The 13,082-nt window shown below is 46.3% G+C and overlaps 1 protein-coding gene across 1 annotated transcript in view; it reads left to right on the top strand.

The window, feature by feature from the left end:
* LOC147098187 (putative G protein-coupled receptor 139) overlaps window positions 1-9,855 on the top strand; it is a 42,833-nt gene extending 32,978 nt beyond the window's left edge. Inside the window, exon 4 of the mRNA XM_085969961.1 lies at window positions 8,757-9,855. Within this exon, the coding sequence (XP_085826087.1) occupies window positions 8,757-9,670 (914 nt within the window). The 3' untranslated portion in view covers window positions 9,671-9,855. The remainder of the gene's footprint in view (window positions 1-8,756) is intronic.
* The last annotated feature ends 3,227 nt before the right edge of the window (window positions 9,856-13,082 follow it).

The raw sequence follows: 13,082 nt of genomic DNA, 5'->3' as shown, positions 1-13,082 counted from the left end.
GTTCCACAAAGCCATCAACCAATCTGCATTTTTCTCCCCAGTGTAGAGTAGACCACATTGGGAGCGGCGAATACAGAAATAATAAATTGCAAGAATACAATTAAATCGCTGTTTCAACTGGAAGGACCGTTTGGGGCCCTGGACAGTGGGACAGGAGAAGGTAAAATGGCAGGTGTTGCATCTCCTGAGCTTGCACAGGAAGGTACCATGGGGAGGGGACGTGCTGTTGTGGGTGATTACCGAGTGGACCAGGGTATTGTGGAGGGAGTGGTTCGTTCAGAATGCTGAAAGGCGAGAAGAGGATATAGAGAAGATTTATTTTCCCCTTCTCGCTGCTGTTAGTGTTCCTAGTAAATATATATGTCCAGTTATTAATTCTATAAACCACAGCCTACAGAGCTGTAGTGATACCCGCCCTCCTGTATGCTTCAGAGACAGTACAGGAGGCACCTCAAATCACTGAAGAGCTAATATCAAAGCTGCCTCAGCAAGATCCTGCAAATCCATTGGCAGGACAGATGCACCAACGTCAGTGTTCTCGCTCAAGCCAACACCCCCAGCATTGAAGCTTTGACCACGCTCCATCAGCTCCGATGGAAGGGCCACAACGTCCACATGCCCAATACGATATTGTGAAAAAAATCGCTCTACTCGTTGCTCCTACAGGGCAAATGAGCAGCAGGTGGGCAGAGGAAATGCTTAAAGGATAGCCTCAAAGCCTCCTTGAAAAAGTGCAACATCCCCACCGACATCTGGGAATCCCTGACCCAAGACAGCACAATGTGCTGGACAAGCATCCGGGAAGGCAACGAACATCTGGTGTCTCTTTGAGGGGAGCAAATGGAAACCATGCACAAACAGCGGAGGGAGCGCACGTTGTTCTGCCCTTGCAGCGCGTTCCAATGCAGAGCTAGACAGGTAGCTGACAACTTGATATCTTCCCATAAAAATCACAAGGCTTGACTTTTCTTGTAAAACTTTACTGAAAGATTCTTATTGTGAAACTGAAATACAACACAGAAATGGAAGCACACATTAGTATACAAGCACATAACTGATGTGCATACACAAATTTAGGTACGCCTGAGCAACACAGTACATTTGGCATGTAAATTACCAAACACGTGGAAACACAGCTTACTGTGAATATACATTTAGCAAACTGGAAGGCATTCTCTTTAAATTAGCCCTGTACATAGTGCATCAAAATACAGCTACTAGTTAACCAGCTAGACAGAGAGCGAGCACTTCACGGCTAGCTGTGTAAGTTTGCTTACAGAGAAAAGTTATCGGGACCAGCGGGAGCAGTGAGTCGGAGCCTGGTATAAAAACCGGAGAGAGGCGAGGCCCGAGACCAGTCAGGACCAGCGGGAGCAGTGAGTCGGAGCCCGGTATAAAAACCGGAGAGAGGCGAGGCCCGAGACGAGATGGGACCAGCGGGAGCAGTGAGTCGGAGCCCGGTATAAAAACCGGAGAGAGGCGAGGCCCGAGACCAGTCGGGACCAGCGGGAGCAGTGAGTCGGAGCCCGGTATAAAAACCGGAGAGAGGCGAGGCCCGAGACCAGTCAGGACCAGCGGGAGCAGTGAGTCGGAGCCCGGTATAAAACCGGATAGCAGCGAGGCCCGAGACCAGTCGGGACCAGCGGGAGCAGTGAGTCGGAGCCCGGTATAAAAACCGGAGAGAGGCGAGGCCCGAGACCAGTCGGGACCAGCGGGAGCAGTGAGTCGGAGCCCGGTATAAAACCGGATAGCAGCGAGGCCCGAGACCAGTCGGGACCAGCGGGAGCAGTGAGTCGGAGCCCGGTATAAAAACCGGAGAGAGGCGAGGCCCGAGACCAGTCGGGACCAGCGGGAGCAGTGAGTCGGAGCCCGGTATAAAAACCGGAGAGAGGCGAGGCCCGACCAACTCAGCAGCGGGGAGAGAGGTAAAAAGTAATCAGAGTGTGACGTCACCAGGGAGCAGGTAAGTGATTGGCTGGTGAGTATTTCTCTTTTTTAAACTTTAACTCTGTAGTTTATAGTTACCAGGGTCTTTCTGGTGTAGCAGGGACTGTTGGTAGACTATACAAGCGCCTTAGAGATATCTTTAATTGGTGATAGTAAATTAATTTAAATTAAGTAAAGGGAAGGTCATGCCAGGTGAGCCCGGCCCCGTGATCACAGAAATCACAGAAACCCCACAGTGCAGATAGAGGCCATTTCGGCCCATCGAGCCTGCACATATCCCACCCGATCCCCGTAACCCCTACACCAACACATATCCCACTCTATCCCCGTAACCCCACATATTTAATCCCCCTAACACTAAGGGTCAATTTATCATAGCCAATCAACCTAACCCGCACATTTTTGGACTATGGGAGGAAACCGGAGCACCCGGAGGAAACCCACGCAAACACGGGGAGAATGTGCAAACTTCACACAGACAGTCACCCGAGGCCGGATTCGAACCCGGGTCCCTGGCGCTGTGAGGCAACAGTGCTAACCACTATGCCACCGTGCTGCTCTTCTTGCTCCTCTTGCTCTATGTGGGAATTCAGGGACCCCGGTGCCCCTGATGACCACGTGTGCCAGAGATGCATCCATCTGCAGCTACTAGCAGACCGCATTGAGGCGCTGGAGCTGCGGGTGGATGGGTTGTTGAACATTCACGATGCTGAGAGGTTCGTGGATAGCACGTTTAGTGAGTTGGTCACACCGCAGGGAAGGGCTGCACAGGAAGACAGGAAATGGGTGACCACCAGGTGGAGCAATAGAAGCAGGCAGGTAGTGCAGGAGACCCCTGTGACCATTCCCCTCTCAAACAAGTATACCGCTTTGGATACTGTTGAGGGGGATGACTCACCAGGGGAAGGCAGCAGCAGCCAACTTCCTGGCTCTGGGGGTGCTCCTGCTGCCCAGGAAGGGGGGAAAAAGAGTGGGAGAGCAATAGTGGTAGGGGATTCTATAGTAAGGGGAACAGATAGGCGTTTCTGTGGCCATAGACGTGAATCCAGGATGGTTTGTTGCCTCCCTGGTGCCAGGGTCAAGGATATCACTGAGCGGCTGCAGGGCATTCTGGAGGGGGAGGGTGAACAGCCAGAGGTCGTGGTCCACATTGGAACCAACGACATAGGTAAAAAGAGGGATGAGGTCCTGCAGCAAGAATTTAGGGAGCTAGGTGAAGGATTAAAGAGCAGGACCTCAAAGGTTGTAATCTCTGGATTACTCCCGGTGCCACGTGCTAGTGGGTATAGGAATAGGAAGATAGAACAGATGAATGCGTGGCTAAAGTGATGGTGCAGGGGGTGGGTTTTAGTTTCCTGGATCACTGGGTCTGCTTCTGGGAAAGGTGGGGCTTGTACAAGTCGGACGGTTTACACCTGAACCAGAGGGGAACCAATATCCTTGCGGGGAGGTTTGCTAGCACTGCTGGGGAGGGTTTAAACTAACTTGGCAGGGGGATGGGGTACAGAGTGGAGCTATAGTAGGGGGTGATTTACAGCCAAATACGGAGGAAAAAACAAGTCAGCTGGGAAGGCAGAGCAAATATGTGAAGGCAAAAGGGAATATGGCAGGGCTGGAAGGCATTTATTTTAATGCAAGGAGTCTTGCAAATAAGGTGGATGAACTGAAGTTGTTGAACACATGGGAGTACGATATTGTTGCTATCACGGAGACATGGTTGAGGGAGGGTCAGGACTGGCAGCTCAATATTCCGGGGTATAGAATCTTCAGGCGAGACAGAGGGGGGTGTAAAAGGGGAGGGGGTGTTGCAATATTAATTAAGGAGTCAATTACTGCTGTAAGGAGGGATGATATATTAGCGGGTTCCTCTAATGAGGCCTTATGGGTAGAACTTAAAAACAAAAAGGGGGCAAGCACTTTGCTGGGAGTGTACTATAGGCCCCCAAACAGTCAGGGGGGGATAGAGGAACAGATATGTAGGCAAATCTCAGAGAAGTGTGAAAATAATAGGGTAATAATAGTGGGGGATTTCAACTTCCCCAATATAAATTGGGAAAGGCTTAGAGGGTGCAGAATTCTTAAAGTGCATCCAGGAGAGCTTTTTGAGCCAACATGTAGAAAGTCCTACAAGAGAGGGGGCGGTACTGGACCTAATTCTGGGGAATGTAGCCGGGCAAGTGGTGGAAGTATCAGTAGGAGAGCATTTTGGCGACAGTGACCATAATCCGGTGAGATTTAAGGTGGTCATGGAAAAAGACAAAGACGGCCCGGAAATAAGGGTTCTAAATTGGGGGAAGGCCGATTTTAATATGATAAGGCAGGATCTGGCCAAAGTGGACTGGGAGCAGCTACTTATAGGAAAATCCACATCAAAACAGTGGGAGACTTTCAGAAGGGAAATAGAGAGAGTACAATGCCAACATGTTCCTGTAAAGGTCAAAGGTGGGACCAACAACCAAAGGGAACCTTGGATGACAAGGGATATACAAAAATGCATTAGAAATAAAAGGGGGGCTTTTGGCAGTTACAAAAGACTAAAGATGGAAGAAGCCCTAGAGGAGTATAAAAAGTGCAGGGGCATACTTAAAAAAGAAATTAGGAGGGCGAGGAGGGGCCATGAAGTAACACTGGTGAGCAAAATAAAGGAAAATCCTAAGATGTTTTATAAGTATATGAAGGGCAAGAGGATAACCAGGGAAAGGGTGGGGCCCATTAGGGACCAAAGTGGCAATCTGTGTGTAGAGCCAGATGATGTAGGCGGGGTTTTAAATGAATTTTTTGCATCTGTGTTCACTATGGAGAAAGACGATGCGGACATAGAAATCGGGCAAGGGGACTGTGACATACTTGAACACATTAGCATCGAGAGGGAGGAGGTGCTAGCTGTTTCAGCAGGCCAAAAAGTGGATAAATCCCCAGGCCCGGACGAGATGTATCCCAGGCTGCTGTGGGAGGCAAAGGAGGAGATTGCAGGGGCTCTGACACAAATTTTCAGAACCTCTCTGGCCACAGGGGATGTACCAGAGGACTGGAGAACAGCTAATGTAGTACCATTATACAAGAAGGGTAGCAGGGATAAACCAAGGAATTACAGGCCAGTGAGCCTAACATCTGTGGTAGGGAAATTATTGGAAAAAATTCTGAGGAACATAATTAGTCTCCACTTGGAGAGGCAAGGATTAATCGGGGATAGTCAGCATGGCTTTGTCAAGGGTAAATCATGTCTGACAAATCTGATTGAATTTTTCGAGGGGGTGACTAGGGGGGTGGATGAGGGAAATGCTGTGGATGTGGTTTACATGGACTTCAGTAAAGCTTTTGACAAAGTCCCGCATAGGAGACTGGTCAAGAAGGTAAGAGCCCATGGGATCCAGGGTGCCTTGGCGCGTTGGATCCTAAACTGGCTGAGTGGCAGGAGGCAGAGGGTGATGGTCGAAGGTTGCTTTTGTGACTGGAAGCCTGTGTCCAGTGGGGTACCTCAGCTGGGTCCCTTGTTGTTTGTGATCTACATAAATGATTTGGATGAGAATGTAAAAGGTATGATCAGTAAGTTCGCAGATGACACGAAAATTGGTGGGGTGGTAAATTGCGAGGAGGAAAGCCTCAGGCTACAGGACGATATAAACGGGTTGGTCAGATGGGCGGAAAAGTGGCAAATGGAATTTAACCCTGAAAAGTGCGAGGTGATGCATTTTGGACGGACAAATAAGGCAAGGGAATACACAATGAGTGGTAGGACCCTAGGAAGTACAGAGGGTCAGAGGGACCTTGGTGTACATGTACATAGATCCCTGAAGGCAGCGGAACAGGTAGATAAGGTGGTTAAAAAGGCATATGGGATACTTGCCTTCATTAGCCGAGGCATAGAATATAAGAGCAGGGAGGTTATGATGGAGCTGTACAAAACGCTGGTGAGGCCACAGCTGGAGTATTGTGTGCAGTTCTGGTCACCTCACTATAGGAAGGATGTGATTGCTTTGGAGAGGGTGCAGAGAAGATTCACCAGGATGTTACCTGGGATGGAGCGCCTCAGCTATGAAGAAAGACTAAACAGGCTGGGGTTGTTTTCCTTTGAGCAAAGAAGGCTGAGGGGGGACCTGATTGAGGTGTACAAAATGATGAGGGGCATAGATAGGGTAGACAAAGAGGAACTTTTCCCCTTAGTAGGGGGGTCAATAACAAGGGGGCATAGATTCAGGGTAAGGGGCAGGAGATTTAGAGGGGATTTGAGGAGGAACTTTTTCACCCAGAGGGTGGTTGGAATGTGGAACTCAATGCCTAAAAGGGTGGTAGAGGCAGGAACCCTCACAACATTCAAGAAGCATTTGGATGAGCACTTGAAATGCCATTGCATAAAAGGCTATGGACCAAATGCTGGAAAATGGGATTAGACTGGACAGGGATGGATGGGCGGCGCAGACACGATGGGCCGAAGGGCCTCTTTCTGTGCTGTAAAACTCTATGACTCTATGACTCTATGACTCTAAACATTTTCTGCAAAATATAGTGTACACTAATCATCTATAACATTCTCAAGTACTTACAGACAAATAATATCCAAGACTCAAGCGTGGCAACACTATAACTTCCCAGACCATGTGTGGCTGTTGGTCTGTGATGTACAGTAGTTTACTTTACCGCACTTACTGTGCTTTACTGCACTTTACTGCACTTTTACTGCAGTTGCTAGGTACCAAATATCCACTAGGTGGCGGCCCACAATGGGAATCGACCCAACTTACTCAAACCCCTGAATTAACTGGAAAACTAACATAAATTGCTAAAGAAAGACAGCACACACGTCAACCCAAGTACCCCACCAACCCGCCCTGTGAACCACCGTCTGCCCCACCTGTGACAGAGACTGTAGGTCTGCATTGGAATCATCTGTCACATGTGAACTCATTTTTAGTGTGGAAGCAAAACTTCCTCGGTTCCGAGGGATTGCCGCAGAAAATAAACCATGTTACACTGTAAAATTATTCTTGTTATTTACCGTGGAATACTCTGTTATTTATGGTATTCCGCATTTCAAGTTGATGCATCTTTGCTAATGCAAGAGCTGTTGTTTAAAAGGACTGGCACATCCTCGCTGTTGTTGGTGTTCCTGTTAAGTATCTGTTTCCAACTATTAATTCTATAAATCATGTTTAACTGTATTATTGTTCTTGTCATTTACTCTCGCCACACCCCCTCGCTCCTGTTGGTGTCACTGGTAAGTCTCTGTATCCAGCTGTTAATTTTATAAATCATGTTTAACTGTATTTCTCTCCGTACCATTCCCCATCCCATCCATACTCTTGTTTCCTATTGATTCGGAAGTGGAAACAGCGTTAACTAGATTCAATTGATTCAACTCAGGTAATGATATTGGACGAGACACTTTGCTTAAAGATTTGCGTTCTGCTATCTGCACTGAACAATGGTAACAGATCAGAAGAATATTGTCTTGGTTGAGGAGACTTTTCATCTAATGAGGAAAGGTCATCGACCCGAAACGTTAACGCTCTCTCGCACCACAGATGCTGCCTGACCTGCTGAGTAATTAAAACATTTTCTGTCCTAATTTCAGATTTCCAACATCCACAGTAACTAGCTTTTGGTTTCACCGAATGCTCGGTATGGTTACTGACACAAAGTCACAGGAACAATACCTGGCAGATCACATCTAGCTCGTTAAGTGTCTGAAACATCCGAAAATCATTCAGTTGCAATCAGTGTCTACTTTCCCACCATCTCCAGTTCTGCCTTAGTGCCACTGCTTCTGAAGGTTAGAAAAGGATTACAAAGATAAATTACATTCTCAAAAAACGTTCAGTCAGCCATATTTCAATGCGTGTATTTCCAAGCTTTATTTTGAATTTACAATTGGAGCCCATGCCCATCTGTCACAGTTCAGTGGATCTCTCAGTGAGACCCAGAGTGATTCTCTATTGCCTCCTGCTGTACTGCAGGATAAACAATCCCAGCTGATTGTAACTGAAGTACTGATGATAAGAAAATCCTTCCACATTTTCTCGGCTAAAAATATCTGCACAAGTTGGAAACCAACAGGTGAAAACGTTCAGGGATAAATCTCTTCCATTTTGTTCAGATACTTTTCATATTACATCCGTACAGTTGGCTGTAATTAATACACGCCAAGATTGCAGTTTCTGTATTTTGCCGTTGCTTTCATTTTCACTCCTAAATATAATGGATATTTTAACCAGCAGCAGGAAACCTAGCGGGAATTCCCCCCTCCCTAACATAAATGGCACGGAAGCAAATCGCTCCGCTCCAAATGCTGATTGATCCCGTTGCATTCATTTTCAGTTATAAATATAATGGATATTCTAAACAGAACAAGGAATCCAAGTGGGATTTCCCCCTCCCTAACACAGGAGCACAGAAGCGCATTTCACCGCTCCAAATTCTGTCTGATCATGGCATATGAAGGCTGCCTGAAAGGTTCTGGTCATTTGTGTCTCTGGTAACTCGGGCGGTGCTTTTGTCTGCTGGGCTAAAGTTAGATCTATCATTTAATCTCTCATTGACCAATAATCTGTTACTTTCTTTCCTGTTGTATTTTGCCCCGTTTCATTGATTGATTTTTCAATTTATTCCCGATTTTTCTCACAATAACACCGTATTCAGCCCCACGGGTAATAGAATGCGATTATATCATTCAATGTTGCTAATGAATTGCAGATTTCTCCTCGAAGTCCTTCAAACTGCTGCTCCTGCTCCCAGCCTGATGTATAATTTCCATGTTTATTTCCCCTCCCAGCCTGATGTATAATTTCCATGTTTATTTCCTTTGCTCACAGTGAACTTAGTGACGATTGTGATCCTGTCTCGGGGAAAGTGTGGTCTCTCCAAATGTGTCACTCGCTACCTGGTGGCCATGGCAGTGGCGGATCTACTGGTTGTTATCCTCGACCTGATATTGAGGCATATTCCGATTTTTTATTTGGAACATTTTCATTTCGTACGGTCCATCCCCGTGTGTAATATCCACGCCGTCCTGATTTATGCAGCCACAGACTGTTCTGTCTGGTTCACCGTCACTTTCACCGTTGATCGATTTGTGGCCATTTGTCACCAGAAGCTGAAAACTAAATATTGCACCGAGCAAACGGCAGCTGTGGTTCTGAGTACAGTGACTGTACTGAGCTGTTTAAAAAACATTTTCTGGTATTTTATGTTCAGGGTTAGGTATGGGCTTTGGAACACGCCCTGGTTTTGTGAGGTAACAAACGATGTTATGAATTCACGGGTCTGGGCAGCAATCGAGCTCCTTCATTATATTCTCACCCCGGGGGTCCCATTTGTCCTGATTCTGCTGCTCAACGCTGTCACCGTCAGACATATTTTAGTGGCCAGCAGAGCCCGGAGGAGACTCCGGCGTCCCAGCAGTGGGGAGAGTCCCAGAGACCCAGAAATGGAGAGCCGCAGGAAAGCCATCATTTTACTGCTTGTTATCTCGGGCAATTTCATTCTGTTATGGGCATTGTTTATGGTGGTTTACATATGGATCCGGATAGGGTCGATCAGGCCTGTGTCTGTAAATGAATCTCTTTATTTACAGGAATTGGGCTTGATGTTGCAGATGCTGAGTTGCTGCACAAACACTGGGATTTATGCCGTGACCCAGACTAAGTTCAGAGAGCAGTTGAAGAATGTGGGGAAATATCCATTTACTCTGATTGTAAAATTCATTAAAGGATGCTGTGAAGCGTAGACTTTGCAGCCTGGGTCTGATATTGTGCGGAGTCGCACTCCCCCGGTCCGTCAGACCTCGCACTGGCGGGGAAATTCACATAACAAAGATGGCGGCCCCAGCGGCCCGCAGATCGTTGGAGGCTCCGATTCACTGCACAATGATGGCGCTTCCGTTGCCCCGCACCATGATGGCGGCCCCAGCGGCCCGCAGAACGTTGGAGGCTCCGATTCACTGCACAATGATGGCGCTTCCGTTGCCCCGCACCATGATGGCGGCCCCAGCGGCCCGCAGAACGTTGGAGGCTCCGATTCACTGCACAATGATGGCGCTTCCGTTGCCCCGCACCATGATGGCGGCTCTGGCCCCCTGCACAATTATGACAGCACTGGCGCCCATAACAAAGATGGCGGCACTGACTACAACATTATAACCCTTTATAAAACATTACGATAGTTAATAAATCGTGTTTTGTATTCATTCTTGGAATGTGGGCGTCGCTAATTGCACAGAAAAGGGTAGTAGTGAGCCGCCTAAAGCTGATTGGCTTGCTCGGCGATTTCAGAGGAGCAGTTAATAGTCAACCACATTGTTGTGGATTTAGAGTCAAATTGCGTCGTGGATGTGTAACGACGGCAGATTACCTTCCCTGAGGGACATTAGTGAACCAGCTCTGTTGTTATGATAACCCGGTAGTTTCATGTTCACCATTACTGACACTAACCTTCCGTTCCAGCTTTGCTTACTTAATCGAATTTAAATTCCCCAGCTATTGGGATTTGAACTCAGAATCATAAGTCCAGGCATCTGGTTTACTAGTCCAGCAAAATAACCGCTATGCTACCTTTCCCTTCAAATATATCGCCATTCGTCACTGGGGCAAAAGCCTGAAATTCCTTCCAGAGCAGTATTGTGGGAGTACCTTCACCACATGTACAGCAGCTGCTCAAGATGAAGGCCCGCCATTTTCTCACGGGTAACTAGGGATTGGCAAGTAATACCAGCCTTGTCAGCGCCACCCATATCCTGAGAACATATAAATATAAATAATACATTTGGAATAAAGTCAATGATTTTGTAATTCACTGATAGAAACCAGGCGTGGCCTGCGATCAGAGCGGGCCATCTTTTTGCACCAAGCAACTTGTCAACACAACTTGGCTCACCAATTCTATGGTTTTATGATTGATACTACTCACACTTTCCCATTTTACTATTATTTTCAAAAAGTACCACATATTACCAAAATTGAAGCCCATGAGACTAAAGTTGCAGTGGCAACAGTGAGTGGTGCGAGGTATATCAGTATTACAGTGACTGGTGTGTGGTGTAACATTCCAGAGTGTGGCATGTATCAGAGTGTTACAGTGAGGGGTGTGGGATACATCAGAGCATATTACATGACGGGTGTGGGGTATATCAGATTGTTACAGTGTTGGGTGTGTGGTATATAAGAGAGAGAGTGAGAGATGTGGGGTATATCATATGTTTAAAGTGAGGGGTGTGGGGTATATCAGTGTTAGAGTAATGGGTGTGGCGTATATAAGTGTGTTATAGCGAGGGATGTGGGATAAGGCAGCGTATTACAGTGAGGGTTGTAGGCTTTATCATAATGATACAGTGAGGATCTGGGATATATCAGAGTGTTACATTGAGTAGTGTGAAGTGTATCAGAGTATGTTACAGTGTGGGCTGTGGTGTGTGAATTAGCTGCACAAATAGAGGTAAACAAATATGATATGATTGGGATTATGGAAACATGGCTCCAGGGTGACCAAGGCTGTGAACTCAACATCCAGGGGTATTCAATATTCAGGAAAGATAGGCAAAAAGGAAAAGGAGGAGGGGTAGCATTGCTGGTTAAAGAGGGGATTAACACAATTGTAAGGATGGATATTAGCTCTGATGATGTGGAATCTGTATGGGTAGAACTGAGAAATGCCAAGGGGCAGAAAACGTTAGTGGGAGTGGTATATAGACCCCCAAACAGTAATGCGGAAGTTGGGGATGGCATTAAAAGGTCATTTAGAGAAGCGTACAATAAGGGCACAGCAGCTATCATGGGTGACTTTAATCTACATATTCAGTGGGCTAACCAAATTAGTAACAATACTGTGGAGGAGGATTTCCTGTAGCTTATACGGGATGGATTTCTGGACAAATATGTCGAGAAACCAACTAGAGATCAGGCCATCTTAGACTGGGTATTATGTAATGAGAAATGACTAATTAGCAATCTTGTTGTGCGAAGCCCCTTGGGTCGGAGTGATCATAATATGATAGAATACTTATTTAAGATGGGGAGTGAAGTAGTTGATTCAGAGACTACATTCCTGCATGTAAATAAAGGAAACTACGATGGTATGAGGTGCAAGTTGGGTAGGATTGATTGGGGAATGTCACTCAAAGGGTTGACGGTGGATAGGCAATGGCAAACATTCAAAGATCGCATGGATGAACTACAGAATTTGTTCCTCTCAGTTTGGCATAAAAATAAAACAAAAATGGTGACTCAACCGTGGCTAACAAGGAAAATTAGGGACAACATAAGATCCAAGGTGATGACATGTAAATTGGCCAGAAAAAGTAGTAGACCTGAGGATTGGGAGCAGTTTTGGATTCAGCAAAGGAGGACAAAGGGATTAATTATCAGGGGGAAATAGAGTATGAGAGTGAGTTTGCGGGGAACATAAAAACTGATTGTAAAAGCTTTTATAGATATGTGAAGAGAAAAAGATTGGTGAAGTCAAGCGTAGGTGCTTTGCAGTCAGAATCAGGGGAATTTATAATGGGGAACAAAGAAATGTTAGACTAATTAAATACATACTTTGATTCTGTCTTCACAAAGGTGGGCACAAATAACCTCCCAGCGATGTCGGGGAACATAGGGTTTAATGAGAGGGAGGAACTGAAAGAAATCAGTATTTGTAGGGAAACGGTGTTAGGGAAATTGACGGGATTGAAGGCCGATAAATCCTAAGGGCCTGATAATCTACATCCTAGGGTACTTAAGGAAGTGACCCTAGAAACAGTAGATGCATTGCTGGTCATCTTCCAAAATTCGATAGACTCTGGAACAGTACCCATGGATTGGAGTTTAGCTAATGTTACCCCACTATTCTAAAAAGGTGGTTGAGAGAAAATGGGGAATTATAGACCGGTAAGCCTGACATTGGCAGTGGGGAAAATGTTAGAGTCCATTATAAAAGATGTAATAGCAGAGCACTTGGAAAACAGTGACAGGATCAGACAAAGGCAACATGGACTTACAAAAGGTAAATCGTGCTTGACTAATCTACTGGACGTTTTTGAGGATGGAACTGGTCAAATAGATAAGAGAGAAGCTGTGGATGTGGTTTATTTGGACTTTGAGAAGGCTTTTGATAAGGTCCCACACAAGAGATTAGCATGTACATTTAAGGCACATGGGATT

The sequence above is a fragment of the Somniosus microcephalus genome, chromosome 29, assembly GCF_052327205.1.
Source record: "Somniosus microcephalus isolate GS21.2 chromosome 29, FLI_Smic_1.0, whole genome shotgun sequence".
NCBI lineage: Eukaryota > Metazoa > Chordata > Chondrichthyes > Squaliformes > Somniosidae > Somniosus > Somniosus microcephalus.
The sequence above is the reverse complement of the archived record's forward strand: the minus strand, read 5'-3'. Positions and strand labels throughout refer to the sequence as shown.